A 16,663-nucleotide genomic window follows, 5' to 3' on the forward strand; every position below is an offset into this window, starting at 1 on the left:
AATTCCAAAGCTGTATAATAGTATCTAGCAAATTAAGTTGAGAAACAATGCTCACTAAAGAATGAGACGTCGTCTTTTGGTGTTGAATATATCAATAATTCTGTCATAGTCCAATAGTTCTCTTTCAAATGATAACAGTAACAGATTCTGGAGGCGACTGGTGAGCACTGAGGCTCTTGATGCCATTTTGATCCTGTTTACAGTTGAAAACAGTCATTCCACAGTGCAAGTTGACATCGGCAGAGTGATAAGTACTCTTAAAAGGCACTGATATTTGGGAAAATGTCCACATTGCAGCTGTCTAGTACTTCGATTAAAGATGGAAAATTTATACCTTCTGCTACTTTGCGTTTTAGATGCTGAACAAACACTGTTAATTCAGCTTCCTTTATGGTAATGCCATATAAAGTGCACGGGGGCAGTAGACTCTCTCTTCGGCCAAAGGCCTCAGATGTTGGCATTCAGGCAGCAGAAGCAGTCGTCATTCCATAAGCATCATCTTGAAAACGATTATTCAGTTCACTTAGCTGGAAGTCAATTATCTCATTCCACAGATGTCTCAAATCTTCATTGCTTTGAACAGAAGAAGATTTACCCAAAGTGGAAAAAAAACAATGAATCACCAAACTTTAAAGGTAGCTTTGTCTTTCGAGAGGAAGAAACATCCCACTTTTCAATATCATATTTCTCTAAGAGATCCTCTGTTAACTTAAGAACTTTATCAAAGTCATTTGACGTGTTCTCCCTAAACTGAGCAAAAGCTTCTTTTAGACACTCTATAAGATTAATGCAATCTGTAACAGACAACATGGCACTCTGTAGTCCTTTCGTGGTAAAATCACTTCTTTCAAATAATTTCCCAAATGTAATTGCCAGAAATAAGAATTTCTTTGTCTCTATCTGATGTAGAAGAGATAGGGAATCTAGTTTTGTCTATCTAGCAGCATTTGAAAATTCAGCAAGTACTTCAAGAATAACATCAAAAAGCATCAATAATTTTTTTCACAGACCCAAATTTTGAGCTCCACCTTTGTGTCTATTGATTATTCAAGTTCAAGGCATTGTCTATCAGGATGGAGTTGTTTCTGTACTTCCAAAAAACGAGCATGCCTATGTGTACCTATCATAAAACAATGCAAGGAGTTCAGAATTTCAAAAAATGTGCTAACAGAGGGACATGCTTTAGATGCTGTGCAGAGAACCAGACTGAGGCAATGAGAATTACAGTGCACATAAACAGCCCGCCGAAACGTGCATTTCAAAATGACATGAACACCTCCTTTGTTTCCAGACATCACAGATGCTCCATCAAAGCTGAAGCGAACACATAACCCTGGATCTAATTCAAGCACTTTTATGACCATCAGAAATCCCATTTGCTGTCATGTCTACAGTATGAACAAATCCAACTGCCCTTTCCTTTATTACCTCTTTGTGTAGGTAGCTGACATACTCAAGGCCCGAGATCAGAGGGATCCTCTAACTGAAATCCTTCTAGTTATAGCTCTATCCTAACTGGAAACTTTACAACTTTAGTGAACTAACATCATCTGCTCTGTGACTATTTGAACCAAATCTGTAATTCTCCTCTAACTGGAATTATTCTAGTTATAATTATCTGAACAGAATTTAAAGTTGTCCTCTAATTGAAATCCTTCTAGTTATAACTCTACCTTAACTGGAAACTTTACAACTTTAGTGAAATAACATCAAAATGAATACGACCAAACTGCTCCTTACTATTTACTCGCTTTCCCTAATCCACCACATACTAACCACCCCCCTTTCAGAAACCAAGAACATTCACATAATATGCTTGCTTAATAGACCATCTAGACATAATACACACTGCCAAAACAACAACCACCAGAATAATGGAACTACTACTTTATATGAACAATATCAAAATAAAGGAAAAAACGGACATCATAAACTTAGATCACAAGAAAACAGACAATTAAGGAAAATCAATATAATCTCAAACCCAACTGATCCCATTCAAACAATTCAAATAGGTTACACTAATGCCAGATCAGTTGTCAACAAAGCAACAATAATTACAGACTGGATTACTGATGACAATCTTGATCTAGTAATCATCAGTGAAACCTGGATTCATAATCACAATGACCCAATAATACTAGATCTTTGCCCTTCAGGCTACAATATTACTCACTGGACAAGAAAAGGTAAGAGAGGAGGAGGAGGCATTGCGCTGATCTATAAATCTCATTTTACAGTAATAACAACAGCTGAATCCGTAATACCACAACTTGAAATTGCCTCAGTTAGAATTAACCACACTACCTTGCTTGACCATCTAAACATTGTTTTGTTTTATAGACCAACAGGCAACTGGCAAGAATGTCAACCACACTTCATGGACTTCAACTCGAATACTTGTGTATCTAATCCCAATCTTCTTATATTAGGGGACATTAACTTGCACCTAGAAGACCCTATTGCGAAGAATGCACGTGAATGCAAGGATTTTCTCCAACTACGGGAATTTAACTGGACTAATATCCAAGGAACTCATGTTAAAGGACACACACTTGACCTCATCACACACAAATTCTCCTCAGAACACAAATTCTCCTCAGATCAAACCCTTATATTAACAGATACAAAATGGTCAGATATACCATGGTCAGACCACTATAAACTAAACCTAGCCCTACTATGGTGGAAAAAAGACTTGTGCCAGAAACAAGAACATAGAACATATACCACTAGAGGCCACAATTGATCCTGTATTATTCTGGCAACAGTTCTATATGAACGAATGGACAGTACAAATAGAATCCAAACAATACCTCCTAAATTGGGACAATAGATGTAAGAGCATACTGGACACAATTGCACCATTACGAACAAGAACCTAAGACTTAGCTCATTATCATGGTTTAATGAAGAACTGAAAAAACTAAAAACTCATGTAAGAAGACTTGAACGAGCATGGAATAAAATGAAAGATGAACACACATTCAATGCATGGAAAAAAATGCAAAGAAAATATAAGTATACAATCAGACAAACCAAAAGATCATATTACAAATCCAAAATAGGACCAGATTATAAGGACACAAACTATTCCAACTTGTACACAAACTTCTTGACACCTCACCGGTTACCACAACTAATACAGATACCCCATCACCTGATGATCTGGCTACTTACTTCAACGAGAAAATTATAAAATTACAATCCACCTTACCACTCAACACCACCGATTATGAAAAATTTATTAATTGTCTGGATCCAGCCACCGATTAATATCCAGTAGATCGAATCCGGACAAACTTCGATCTACTGGTGGAGGAAACTGTCACCCAAGCGATCAACAGATTCGCCAAATCCCATTGCAAACTGGACTCATGCCCTAGTTATCTAATAAAATTCCCCCCCCCCCCCAACATTTCATAACAGATCTCACCTCCTATCTAAATGTCATGCTTCAACATGGATTCTTCCCTATGGATAAAGGAAATATACTACTTGCCCCTATACCTAAAGACCTTAAGAAAAAATTAAATGATATAACTAATTACCGCCCGGTTGCATCCATCCCTCTTATAGTTAAGTTAATGGAAAGTTTAGTCACCAAACAACTTACCGATTACTTAAACAATTTCTCAATATTACATGCATCTCAATCAGGATTCAGAACCAATCATAGCACTGAAACAGTACTAATAACACTGTTAACTAAATTTAAACAAATAATTGCAGTGGACAACAATGTTCTCCTTTTACAATTTGACATATCCAGCGCGTTTGACATGGTCAACCATAATATTCTATTGAACATCCTAGAATATTTCGGTATTGGAGGAAACGTATTGAAATGGATTAATGGCTTCCTAACCGCAACCATGTAAACCCGAATGTGGAGTGCCTCTGAGATCGCCGCTTTCACCAACTCTCTTCAACTTAATGACTCCACTGGCCAAATCACTATCCAACCAAGGCCTCAATCCATACATCTATGCAGACGATGTCCCGATCTACATCCCGTTTAAAAATGATCTAACAGAAATCACAAACAAAATCAATCTCAGCTTCCAAATAATGAACTCATGGGCGGATGCATTCCAACTGAAGCTTAATGCAGAGAAGACACAATGCCTTATCCTTTCATTGCAACATAACAAGATCCATCATACCAACATAAATACCCCAAATTATACTCTTCCTGTTTCGGACACCTTGAAACTTTTTTGGGAGTCACAATTGATCGAAATCTCACACTAGATAGTTACGTGAAAAATGTTACAAAGAAAATGTTCCACGCAATGTGGAAACTCAAAAGAATAAAACCTTTCTTCCCAAGGGAGGTATTCCACAATTTGGTGCAATCAATGGTGTTACGCCATTCGGATTATTGCAATTCCATCTATGCTGGATGCAAAGCACAAATTATTAAGAGACTCCAGACAGCCCAGAACACGGCAGCCACACTCCTATTTGGAAAAAGCGAAATACGAAAGAGCCAAACCCCTCAGAGAAAAATTACACTGGCTCCCACTAAAAGATCGAATTACATTCAAAACCTGTACCCTGGTTCATAAAATTGTCCATGGTGAGGCCCCGATATATATGTCAGACCTCACAGACCTACCAGCAAGGATCACAAAAAAATTATCGTGCACATTCTTGAACCTCCATTACCCCAACTGCAAAGGACACAAATATAAATCAATATATGCATCTAGCATCTCCTACATCTGCACACAACTATGGAATGCATTACCAAGTACCATAAAAGCAACACACGATTTGGCAGCCTTCCGGAAACTATTAAAGACTAACCTGTTCAAAGAGACTTATCATGTGGACCCTTCTTAAATGAACTGTCATCACAACTTTACCAGAACAAGTCAACATTGAACTCTTTTTACTTGTTTACTCTAATCTCATTGACATTATTGAATGTTATACATTATCCTTGTTCTCAAATACATGAAATGAATTGTATATCTATTCATTTCTAATTTATACTATATTTTCTGTACCTTAAATGCAATAATATTCTGTATTTCTCATTCTGATAATGGCAATCGCCATTACGGCATAATGTAAGCCACATTGAGACTGCAAAGAAGTGGGAAAATGTGGGATACAAATGCAGCAAATACAAAAACTGCAACGAGCTCACGTTTTGAGAGATCTTTGCATTCATCACCCAGAATTGCACAGTATGTATTATTGGTTTCATGTATTTCGGATTTTGGCTTTGCTCTGTGCGCTTAACCGCGCTTAAAACTGGGTGGGTGGGCCTGAGCCGAGATTGGATTGGCCTGGGCCCGCTCAGGCCCACCTGTAGCTATGCCCCTGATTTGCACTAGCCATAGACCTAGTGTAACTCTTAGCACCTAAATGCAGGCACATTGATGCCAACTTATGCTACTATTCTATGACAATTATATACATTAAGTACCATTATAAAATAGATACACTACCTAGTTAGTACTGTGGTGCTCAGTTAAAGAATTACCTTCTATATGGGGTTTACAGTGTAATATATAAAAATACAAAAAATATCAAATTTTTGAACACTTAAGTGATCCCATGTTATAATAGGTCTACAGTGTAATACAGTAGCCCCCATATTATGGAATGAACTGTCTGAAAGGCTACGCTTAACACAAGACTATCTCTACTTCAGGAAGCAGGTAAAAGCTTGGCTCTTCAACCGGGCCTTTAATGGAGGAAATAACTTACTTGTTAGTCTCACTCACCCAAGGAGTGACTCGGGCTGCACATACTGCAACAGGACATGTTTACCTACTCTAGCAGAGATAATATTTAACCATCTCTTTGACCTCATCTGCAACTTTCTTCAAATCAGTCACCTTACTTTCTAACTCTTCCTACTTTCTTACCCATCTATATGTTACAACTTTGCCTTACCCCTCATTATCAATTATAATGTTCTATTACGTATTATGTTGACATTGCAAATAGTATACCATGCCATACTTTGTATTGTTGAATATTTTAACTGCTGTAACTGCCTATTGCTCATGTTTGATCTACTCTTACTGTACACCACCTTGAGTGAATTCCTTCAAAAAGGCGGTACATAAATCCTAATAATAAACAATATATTTCATTTAACAGTGTCTGTCAGTAGCACAAAATCACCCCGGTTGTACTCATGAAAATAAATTCAAAGTCATTTGAATAGTAAACCTGTTTGCTTACAAAAAATGAATACTGAAGCAATGAGTGGTTAATTAAGAATAGTACTTGTGTGTGTCAGACATAAGAAGCTCAGCTGCAGTTCAAATTATGTCCTCATGAATGACTTCACTATGTATAGGTATATACACCTGCAACGTGCACAGATTTAAAGGGGCCATGTTCTAGGAGGTCTATAAAACTATGCTGTCTTGTTTTTTTGTTTTAATCCAAGATAACCTTGTGACAGAAACCAGCAGAAATTGACAATACCACCCCATAAGAAAAAGAAAACAAAGAAATGAATTACAATTTAGTCATATGCACAGTCCACCATTAAAGGACAGAGGGAAGGACACAATTCCAGGAAAAATCCTCCAAATTCACTTTACTTGTAGGGCTAAGTATTCTCAACCAGGAGGTAAACAATCTACAAACAAGACTGAGAGATGAGTTGCCTCATAAAGGGGGTCTTTTACTAAAACTTAGCTCAAAAGACCCCCCAAATGTATATTTGTTAGCCTACAATTTAACCACACATTTACATGAAAAAGCAAGAACAGATCCACTCTAGACCTCAAACTAAGAAACTCCTTCCTTGTCTTCTTATGTTGTCTTCCCTACATCAGAAAAAATACATATTTTCCAATTAAAGAATGGAGTCTCCTGATTGGGGGGGGGGGGGGAGGAGACTCAGAAACCAGTTCCTATCAAGCTTAAGAAGAAAAACAACCCAAGTAGCTCATTTGGCATTATTCTTATTCACTTTTTCTAATATTTTAGTTAAGTAAACAAACAAAAAATCCACAGAAGGTTCAGGTAGTATAGAATCTGCCTTATCCCCCTTTTCCTTCACAACAAAGCACAGAAGTAGGCTCAAGATATAGAAAGAATAATTGTCCTGGTATCTTCAACAACTGCAAAAATACCAATAAAATGTTGAAGGTAACTGCAAGCAGCTTTGGAAAGTTAATAAGATACAAGGTTCCTGTGTCCTAGTGGTTAGGGTGGTGGACTTTGGTCCTGGGGAACTGAGTTCGATTCCCACTTCAGGCACAGGCAGCTCCTTGTGACTCTGGGCAAGTCACTTAACCCTCCATTGCCCCATGTAAGCCGCATTGAGCCTGCCATGAGTGGGAAAGCACGGGGTACAAATGTAACAAAAAAAAAATCTAGTTGGTGTAAATCCAAAGTATTCTTTCACAATAGCTGTGTCAACTTCCTCCAACCACTTTGTACTTTTTTTTAGAAATTGAACATTTCAATGAGGTCTGTAGCTCGCTTGCCAGTATTTAAAATTGAGATTATTAAGACTGGTCTAACCTGAAAATTGTTTCAGACTAAGTCTGTCTGTCTCTCTCTCCCTCACACACACACATCTCTATACACACACCCTTGTAACAGTATTTGTAATATGTAGTCAACCGCTTGCTAAGGGGGTGAAGGTAGCTCCATAAATGCTTGCTTAAAACAAATTTATGGAGGTTCCTGTTGCTTTAAAAAAAGAACAAATTGCTTTAAAATTTATCAGAGCAGGTCACTGGCAGAAATTAAAGGGTGTTGGGTGGATAGGTGGACACTCTGCTCAGGTCCTACTCTGGAGAAAAACAAACAGGAAGAAACAAGACCAAAAGGACAAAAATGTATGTTTAAATTTTTTTTTTTAAACAAACACACAATCCTTTCTTCAGGCAACAAAATACAAGACATAGCAGTGATGGTGGAGTTTACTCTATGATCCTCTTCCTTGTCTTCTTTAATAGCTTCCAGGTGGGTACCATCCTCTTCTCTTTCTTTCATATCCTTTTACACTCTTCTTGGAGAAGACTGGTAAAGGATTGTTTTTTTTTTTTTTAATCTTATGTTTAAACAATTTTATTGAACAAATGAAACAATAATCATCATTTTGAATCAACCTTAGAAACAATAACACCTACTCTCACCACCCCACTCCCCATTCCCAACCCCCCCCCCCCAGTACACCAGTCCGCAAAATGCTACCAAAGCAGGCGCAGAATATCTCTGTGCTTATGACCCTCCAAGCCAAAATCATGAGAGTAGCTATACTCCACCCCTCCCCCTTTGAAGTAGTAGAAACAAGACATCATGCAAACACAATAGCTGGACAGAATACATGATTATAGACTATTAATCATCAATCCTTGACCCCTTGGGCAGAGAGTTTGCAAGTTAAGACTCCTAGATCAGCAAAAATTGCTTTTTACATTTGGGCAAGCCCTTTTAGTCTCTAGCCTCCCAGGCAAGGACCCATCCACTTTGGGCTCAGGCCCAACAAGTAGCGGGTGCACTCTTGCCAACACTGAAGCAAGCTAGGCTCCTACATCCGTCTTCCCTCTGCAGCTGCTCCCGTTCAAAAGGATAGCCAACAGCATATAGGAATCACTGCTTCTGCTGCCGGCTGACCTGGAAGCCTTCCCCCTCTTCTGCTGTGCCTTTTCCCCCAAATATGATGTAATTTCCTGGGAGGAAAGACGTGGTAGAGGGAAGGCTTCTCAGTCAGCTGGCAGCAACGCAGTGATTCTTATACGCTGCTGGCGACCCTTTGAATTTCAAAGTTTGAAGTACTGCAGGGACCCGATGCTGCATTGGGGCGGGGGGGGGGGGGGGGGGGGGAGAGGAAATCTTGTTGGGCATGGGAGGGGAGTGGAATGGAGTCGACAGGAGGGAGAAAAGGAAAGTGCACGGGGGGGAGGGGTGTAGGAGAGAGGGAAAATTGTTGGACATGGGAGAGAAGGAGATATGCTGCTGGAGGAGTGTAGAAAAAAAGGAGAAAATTGTTGTGAAAGGGGGGTTGGAGAGAGGAAAAATTATTAAGACATGGGACTGGAGGGAAGGGAGAGAAGAAGAGATGCTACGGGAAGGTGTAGGAGAGGGAAAATTGTTGGCCACGGGAGTGGAGAGAATGGAGAGGAGAGATGTTGCACAGGTGGTACAGGAGAGAAGGAAAATTGTTGGGCATGGGAGGGGAGGGAGAGATGCTGCTTTAACAAGCAGAAGAGATGGATCATTGTTGGACATGGGGGAGAGAGGGAGAGATGCTGCAAGGAGGGGGGAGAGAGTGAGATAATTGCGGTGGGGAGGGGAGGAGAGATGCTGCACAGGAGGGGTGAAGGACAGAGCAGAAAAAATGTTGGACCTGGGAGGGAGGGAGAGTGGGATAAGGGACAATTGCTGGGCATAGTGGTGGAGGGGAGGGTGAGATGGACAGATACTGCATGGGGGAGAGAGATGTTAGACTTGAGATGAGAGAGACAGAGAGAGAGAGAGACAGAGAGAGAGATGATGGACAATGGCCAGATGAAAGAGGAAAAGAGAAGGAATGATGTTGGGTGGAGGAGAGAGGAGGGGGAAGATTTTGGATCCAGGGGTAGAAGGGAGTGAGGGAGAAATACTGGACTATAGGTGGAGAGAAAGCGAAGATACATACCTGTAGCAGGTATTCTCTGAGGACAGCAGGCTGATTGTTCTCACATGTGGGTCAACGTCCGCGTCGGCCCGGGAATCAGACGGCAATTTTGCAAGCAAAATATAATAAAAACTTTCCAGAGTCTTCTGATGCGTGTGCACCGTGCATGCGCGCCCATTGCATGAGCGTTCCCACTCAGTTTAATCAAAAAGCAAATAAACAACAAAACTCCAAAGGGGAGGTGGGTGGGTTTGTGAGAACAATCAGCCTGCTGTCCTCGGAGAATACCTGCTACAGGTATGTATCTTCGCTTTCTCCGAGGACAAGCAGGCTGCTTGTTCTCACACGTGGGGTATCCCTAGCACCCAGGCTCTCATTTTTAAGTCCTTGAAGCTCACAAATCATTAACATAAAATTTGGGGTTTTGATGCAATATTATTGTTCATTACATATTCTGTCTAAAATACTGTATACCACATACATCATTTTTTAAAGATATTTATGCCTTTTGTAACAGGTCCTTCTATAGCATACCTAATGTCAACAAATACAAAGGTTTTTAAAATAAATATCAATTGCAAATTAACAGATTTACTCTACTTGTACCTGTAGTATCTTGTTTTGTTATAAAAGACTCTGAACCCATGATGGTCGCAGGTCGAGGTATTCTTCGTGCAATACAAATCAAACATGACTGGAAATCTGCCAAACAAAAAGGAAAAAAGTCTCAGTATCCCACTGAGGCTATCAAGTTCATAAATGTTAGTTCAAAAGTTCTTTTCAGAGCAGAGTACCACAGTTTATGCTATACGTTATGGTATCAATACTAAATAGTTTGCCCTAAATCATGACGTTAACCCAAGAGATTATCTATAATATATATATATTAAAGAAAGGAAACCTCAACAGCCAGGGGTGCCTACAGAGATGATCTTCCCCTTTAAATGGCCCTTATCACAGGTTTCAATCGTCCTCTGAAACAAACTATAATGGAAAACTCCTACTCAGAGAAAAAAAAAACATTGCAGTCAAAAAACTAGAAGCTGCAATGTTTTTTTTTCTCCGAATGGGAAAATTAGGTTCTTACCTTGGTAATTTTCTTTCCTTTAGTCATAGCAGATGAATCCATTATGAGTGGGTTATGTCCATCAACCAGCAGGGAGAGATAGAGAGCACTGAAAAACCATAGTGCCTCATGGCCAGCTAGCTCCATCTGCCTCTTCAGTATTTGAAGTTTCCAAAGCAGTGTTACACCGCAAAGCATAACAACATGAACTTTCCTCACAGCAGATGAACGCCCCAAAACTGGAGCTATAAGTCAAAGGAGGGAATGGACTCATCCTCCTGGAGGGAATGAACTCATCCTCCTGTAACTGAACAGAAATCCTGAAGATTGTTTTCCAACTTCTCCCAATGAGGGAACATATCTATAGGAAAAACTGAACATAAAAGTAACATGAATCGCATAATGAACCACTGAGGGAGGGCTCATGGATTCATCTGCTATGACTAAAGGAAAGAAAACTACCAAGGTAAGAACCTAATTTTCCCTTCCTTGTCATCAAGCAGATGAATCCATTACGAGTGGGATGTATCAAAGCAATCTCTAGATAGGGTGGAAACAAGCCACACCACGCGCCAGCACTTGTACTCCAAAATGCGCGTCCCTCCTGGCAGCCACATCCAGCCTGTAAGGTCAGGCAAACGAGAGCTTAGAAGCCCAAGCAGCTGCACTACATATCTCTTGAAGAGAGAGTGCTCCAGTTTCAGCCCAAGAGGAAATCACTCTTGTGGAATGTGCCTTAAAGGCTTCAGGCGGAGGCCGGTCAGATAGCAGATATGCTGAAAAGATAGCTTCTTTAAGCAAACGGGCTATAGTGGCCTTAGACGACGGAGACCCTCTGCGCGGACCTGACAAAAGAACAAAAAGATGGTCAGAGGTCCTGAAGGCATCTGAGATGTGCAGATATTGCAACACAGCCCTTCGCACATCCAGAAGGTGCAACTGTCCATAGGCTTCTGGAAACTCCTCTTTAGAAAAGGAGGGCAGGAAAACAGGCTGGTTTAGGTGAAACGCTGAAACCACCTTAGGCATGAAGGAAGGCACCGCACATACCATTACTCCGGACTCTGAGAATTGCAGAAATAGGTCTCGACAGGACAGCGCCTGGAGCTCAGATACCCGTCTCGCCGATGTCACGGCCACCAAAAAGACCGTCTTTAAGGTCACATCCTTCTCAGAAGCTCGCCTAAGCGGCTCGAAGGGCAAACACTGAAGGGCCTTTAAAACTAACCCCAGGTTATATCCTGCTCTCGTTGGCCGCGAGCCGCCCGCGCGGGACGGGGGCGAGGGGGGGCGGAGGGGGATCGCAGCCTCCGCCGCTCCCCCCACCCCTCCCGGTCCAGGGGGCTAAGCCGCGACGAGTAGGAGGGCCGCGACCTGAACCCGACCCCTGTGGACTAGAAGTGCATCTGTTTTAGCTCCGGATTCTCTTCGCGGAAATTTTGGTGAAACGGGTAATTCCTCTACCCAGAAATGGGGAAGAGGAAGGGAAAAACCTGTACACTTACCTCCACAAGTGGGGTGAATGTCCCCCCCATGCGCCAAATGACGCTAGATGAACTCGGGCTACAGACACCGGGAGGACAGGAAAATACTACGAGGGGTCCACCGGGAGAACGGGACCATAGTGCAGAGGGAGTGTCTCTTTCTCCTCCCTCGTTTACGGCACCTCCGAGACCAGGAACAGGACTGGTGGTAACAGAGCTACAGCTGACTGAAACCTCCGATGCGAGGGGAAAATCGGCAGCTGCTTGTGGAGGGCCTGCAGCCATCTCGACTCCTGTGGGAACAGCGTTTGCAGATAATCAGGTGTCGTCCCCTGATTTACCTACAATAACACAGATCAGTCTTTCCGGAGGGAATGGTGGCAAAGTTAAACCGGCTGTAATAACAATGGAAGTACTTTGGACTGCAATCCAAGGCATAAATACAACTCTCCAACAGATTTCAAGCTCCCTTCGAGGAGAGGTGACTGAAATAAAACAGATTCAAGCCCAGAATGTTGTGAAGATCGAAGAGCAGACTTCTAAGATTGAAGCTTTAGAACAAGAGGTAAAATCAGTAAAAGATTCGATTGTTGTGTTAATTAAAGATAGCAACTACCAAAAACGTAAAATTGAACATTTGGAAAATCAGGCTAGGAGGAACTGCTTACGTTTATTAAATTTTCCTAAGTCTCCAATTATCCCAGCACTGGAAATGCTAAAAAAGTATTTCAGAGAAGTGCTGGGTATACCACCTGAAGCGTTTCCACCAATTACAAGAGTTTTATATATTACTGGAACTAAGGGAAAATTTGATCCTCCACAACCAGATTTAAATCTTACAGATTTTCTTGAAAACTCTATGGAAGTTATATCTGAAAGGACTACAATGTTAGTAACGTTTGCTTTAGAACACGATCGGAATAATATATTAAGAGTGTATTTTCGTCACTTGAATGTTTCTTTCCTAGGTTCAAAAATTCAGATGTTTCCAGATTTTTCACGTGACACTCAAAAGCGGAGAAAAGAGTTCTTGGCTTTAAAACCAAGAATTCTTGGTTTAGGGGGGCTTTTTCTCCTTAAATTTCCTTGTAGGTGTATTATTTCCTTGAATGCCACCAATTATATATTTTTCACTCCTGGGAAGTTGCTGGAATTTATAACTAGTAAAGAATAAGTTGGATTAACATCAGATTGCATAGAGATTGCATGCACTACTCGAGTGTATATTCCTGTAAACCTTCTACTCCTAGATTAAGGAAACATTTTTGTTTATTAATGTATATTTCCTAGTACTTGGATCATTTATTGTGGACAAATAATTGAAAGTATTATTTCCTTATGTTTATTTTGTATGTACAAAGTTTAGTAATATTTGCCTAATTTCCATATATTTATGTTATTGCATAAATGTAAAATGAAAATTTATAAATAAAGCATTAAAAAAAAAAAAAAAAAAAACTAACCCCAGGTCCCAGGCCGGACACGGAGCCCGCACGGGAGGACGGAGCCGAAGCACCCCTCTAAGAAACCGTGTCACATCCGGGCAAGCAGCCAGAGAGAGGTCAGCGACCTTCCCTCGAAAACATGCTAAGGCTGCCACTTGAACACGCAGGGAATTAAAGGCCAAGCCTTTTTGCAAACCATCCTGCAAAAAGTCAAATATCGGCGAGACAGAAGCCCACATGGGTGTGATCACTTTAGAAGCACACCAAGCCTCAAATTGGCGCCAAATCCTGGCATAAGCCACGGAAGTGGAACGCTTGCGGGCCTGTAGGAGAGTGGAAATGACTTTACTGGAATATCCCTGGTCTCTCAATTGCGCCCTCTCAATAGACATGCCGTAAGACCAAAGCAGCAGATGTCCTCCATGGTCACCGGGCCCTGTGACAACAGGTTCAGTACCAGAGGTAATGGCAGGGGATCCTCTACCAGCATCTGCCGGAGGTCCGCATACCACGGCCTCTTGGGCCAATCCGGGGCAATGAGAACCACCTCTCCTTGGTGTAGCCGAATCCGCAGGAGTACTCGCCCTATCAAGGGCCACGGAGGGAACACATACAGGAGGCCCCGAGGCCAGGGTTGAGCCAAGGCATCCAACCCTGCCGAACGAGGATCTCTCTGTCTGCTGTAGAAGCATGGGACTTTGGCATTTGTGCTTGACGCCATAAGATCCATTACGGGCCTTCCCCATTTGACACATATCTGCAGGAATACTTCGTCTGCAAGTTCCCATTCCGCTGGGTCGATTTGATTCCTGCTCAGATAATCGGCTTGCACGTTGCTCTGACCTGCAATATGAGCTGCTGACAGAAACTGCTGATGAAGCTCGGTCCAGTGGCAAATCTGCGCGGCCTGCGCGGCTAGTGCTATGCACTGAGTGCCTCCTTGGCGATTTATGTAGGCCACTGCTGCTGACAGAACTCTTGACAGCCAATCCTTCCAGGGTCAAATGAAAGGCCAGAAACGCCTGGAAAATCGCTTTCAACTCCAAGCAATTGATGGACCACTCCGACTCCTCGGGTGTCCAAAGACCCTGGACATGCCTTCCCCGGCAATGTGCACCCCAGCCCTTCAGGCTGGCATCTGTTACCACCAGGCACCAATCGGGGAGCGCTAGCGGCATTCCTTGCCACAGCATGCTTTCTGAGAGCCACCACTCCATACTGAGCCGGGCCGCAGGGAGCCACATGAGTCTGCATTGATAATCCAGAGATATTGGAGACCACCGTTGAATCAGGGAGCACTGCAGAGGTCTCAGGTGCGCTCTCGCCCAAGGCACCACTTCCAAAGTGGCCGTCATCGATCCCAACAGCTGGACTATGTCCCAAGCTCGCGGGCGAGGCATCCTCAGGAGCAGACGGACCTGGTTCTGAAGCTTGCACCGCCTTTGCTCGGGTAGGAAGACCATCCCCGAGGCTGTGTCAAACCGGACCCACAAATATTCTAGAGATTATATTGATGACCCAGCCCCGAGACTGCAGTACTAAGACCACTCTGGCTGTAACCTGATGACTCTCTTCTGCAGAGTCTGCTCTGATGAGCCAGTCGTCTAGGTACAGGTGAACCCTCTTGCCTGAGAAAAGCAGCTACTACCACCATTACCTTGGAAAAGGTTTGGGGAGCTGTGGTGAGGCCAAAAGGCAAGGTCCGAAACTGGAAATGTTTTCCCATCACCGCAAAACGCTGAAACCTCTGGTGTGGGGGCCAAATTGGTATGTGCAAGTATGCTTCTTTCAGGTCCAGAGACATGAGAAACTCTCCTGGCTAAAGCGGGGCCGAGTGTTTAAGGAACTGAATAGGTTAAAATGGGCTGTGACGATGATGCAAGAGACACATCTGAGACCGAGAGACACGCATTTATTGCGGCGCTGGCCCTTTAGAGAAGTACTGGTACATCAGGGACGGGAGGCCAGAAGGGTTGGGGGAGTAGCTATAATGGTGCGGCACACCTGTGGGCTAAGCATACAAGAAGAATTTCGGGACTCGAGTGGCCGATGTTTGGGGATTAGGGGACTTCTACAAGGTAAGGAGATCACATTTATTAATATTTATGCACCTAATGAAGGTCAGCAATTTTTTGATTCTCTGAAGGAGGAAATCCAAGGTTTTATTAAAGGCCAAGGGATCATAGGGGGGGGATTTCAATATTGCCCCAGACGCGGATTTGGATCATTCCATGGGAAGGAGGGGGGTTGGAAGTGCCGGTCGTAAGGCGTTGTTGAACTTTTTGAAGGAATGTGATGTAGTGGATTACTGGAGATTATTACATGGAACACAGAGAAATTACACCCATTATTCACATGCAGCACAGTCTTATGCGAGGTTAGACAGTTTGTGGGTACACCGCAACAGTTGGCATATGATAGAAGCAGCAGAAATAGAGACCTGTCAGGTCTCTGATCACGCTCCTATATGGATTAGGTTTAAGGGGCTGGGAGGTAGGCAGAGGGGGGGGCCTATGGAGGCTCAACGAGACTCTATTGGGAGATGAAACAGTGAGGGAGGACATCAGGAGGGTGATACAGGAATTTTATCAACTTAATGATAATGGTGAGGTTAATGATGGATCCTTATGGGACGCTATGAAAGCAGTGGTTAGAGGAGTTTTTATTAAATGGGGTGCACGGAGAAAAAAAGAAAAAGGTCAGAAATCCTTGGAGTTACGAGCTCACCTAGTGCAACTGGAAAAACAACGTAAGAGGCAACCCACAAAAAAGTTGGGGGAGGAGCTTACAGCAGTAAAGGGAGCATTGGCACAATTGCAAATGATAGAGGTTGAATATATGCAAACCAAGCTGAAACAGCAGACCTTTGAGTTTGCTAATAAATCAAGCACTTTTCTGGCACGTCGGTTGCGGGCGAGGCAAGTGAAGACACTTATTCAAAGGCTGAGAGATGGTAAGGGGGGTTGGCATTATGCAGATGTGGATATATCTAGAAGCTTTGGGACATACTATGAAGAACTGTATAAGAATGGGGAGGATATGAGTAGGGGGGAAATAG

General features: G+C 42.4%; 1 protein-coding gene across 5 annotated transcripts in view; it reads right to left on the bottom strand.

Moving 5' to 3' along the window:
• Positions 1-16,663, bottom strand: part of NCOA1 (nuclear receptor coactivator 1) — a 660,387-nt gene that overhangs the window by 294,791 nt on the left and 348,933 nt on the right. For all 5 annotated transcript variants that reach the window (XM_030198687.1, XM_030198689.1, XM_030198688.1 and 2 more), the window contains one exon: positions 10,217-10,312. In XM_030198687.1, the coding sequence (XP_030054547.1) occupies positions 10,217-10,312 (96 nt within the window). The remainder of the gene's footprint in view (positions 1-10,216; positions 10,313-16,663) is intronic.

Source organism: Microcaecilia unicolor, chromosome 3 (genome assembly GCF_901765095.1).
Source record: "Microcaecilia unicolor chromosome 3, aMicUni1.1, whole genome shotgun sequence".
Classification (NCBI taxonomy): domain Eukaryota; kingdom Metazoa; phylum Chordata; class Amphibia; order Gymnophiona; family Siphonopidae; genus Microcaecilia; species Microcaecilia unicolor.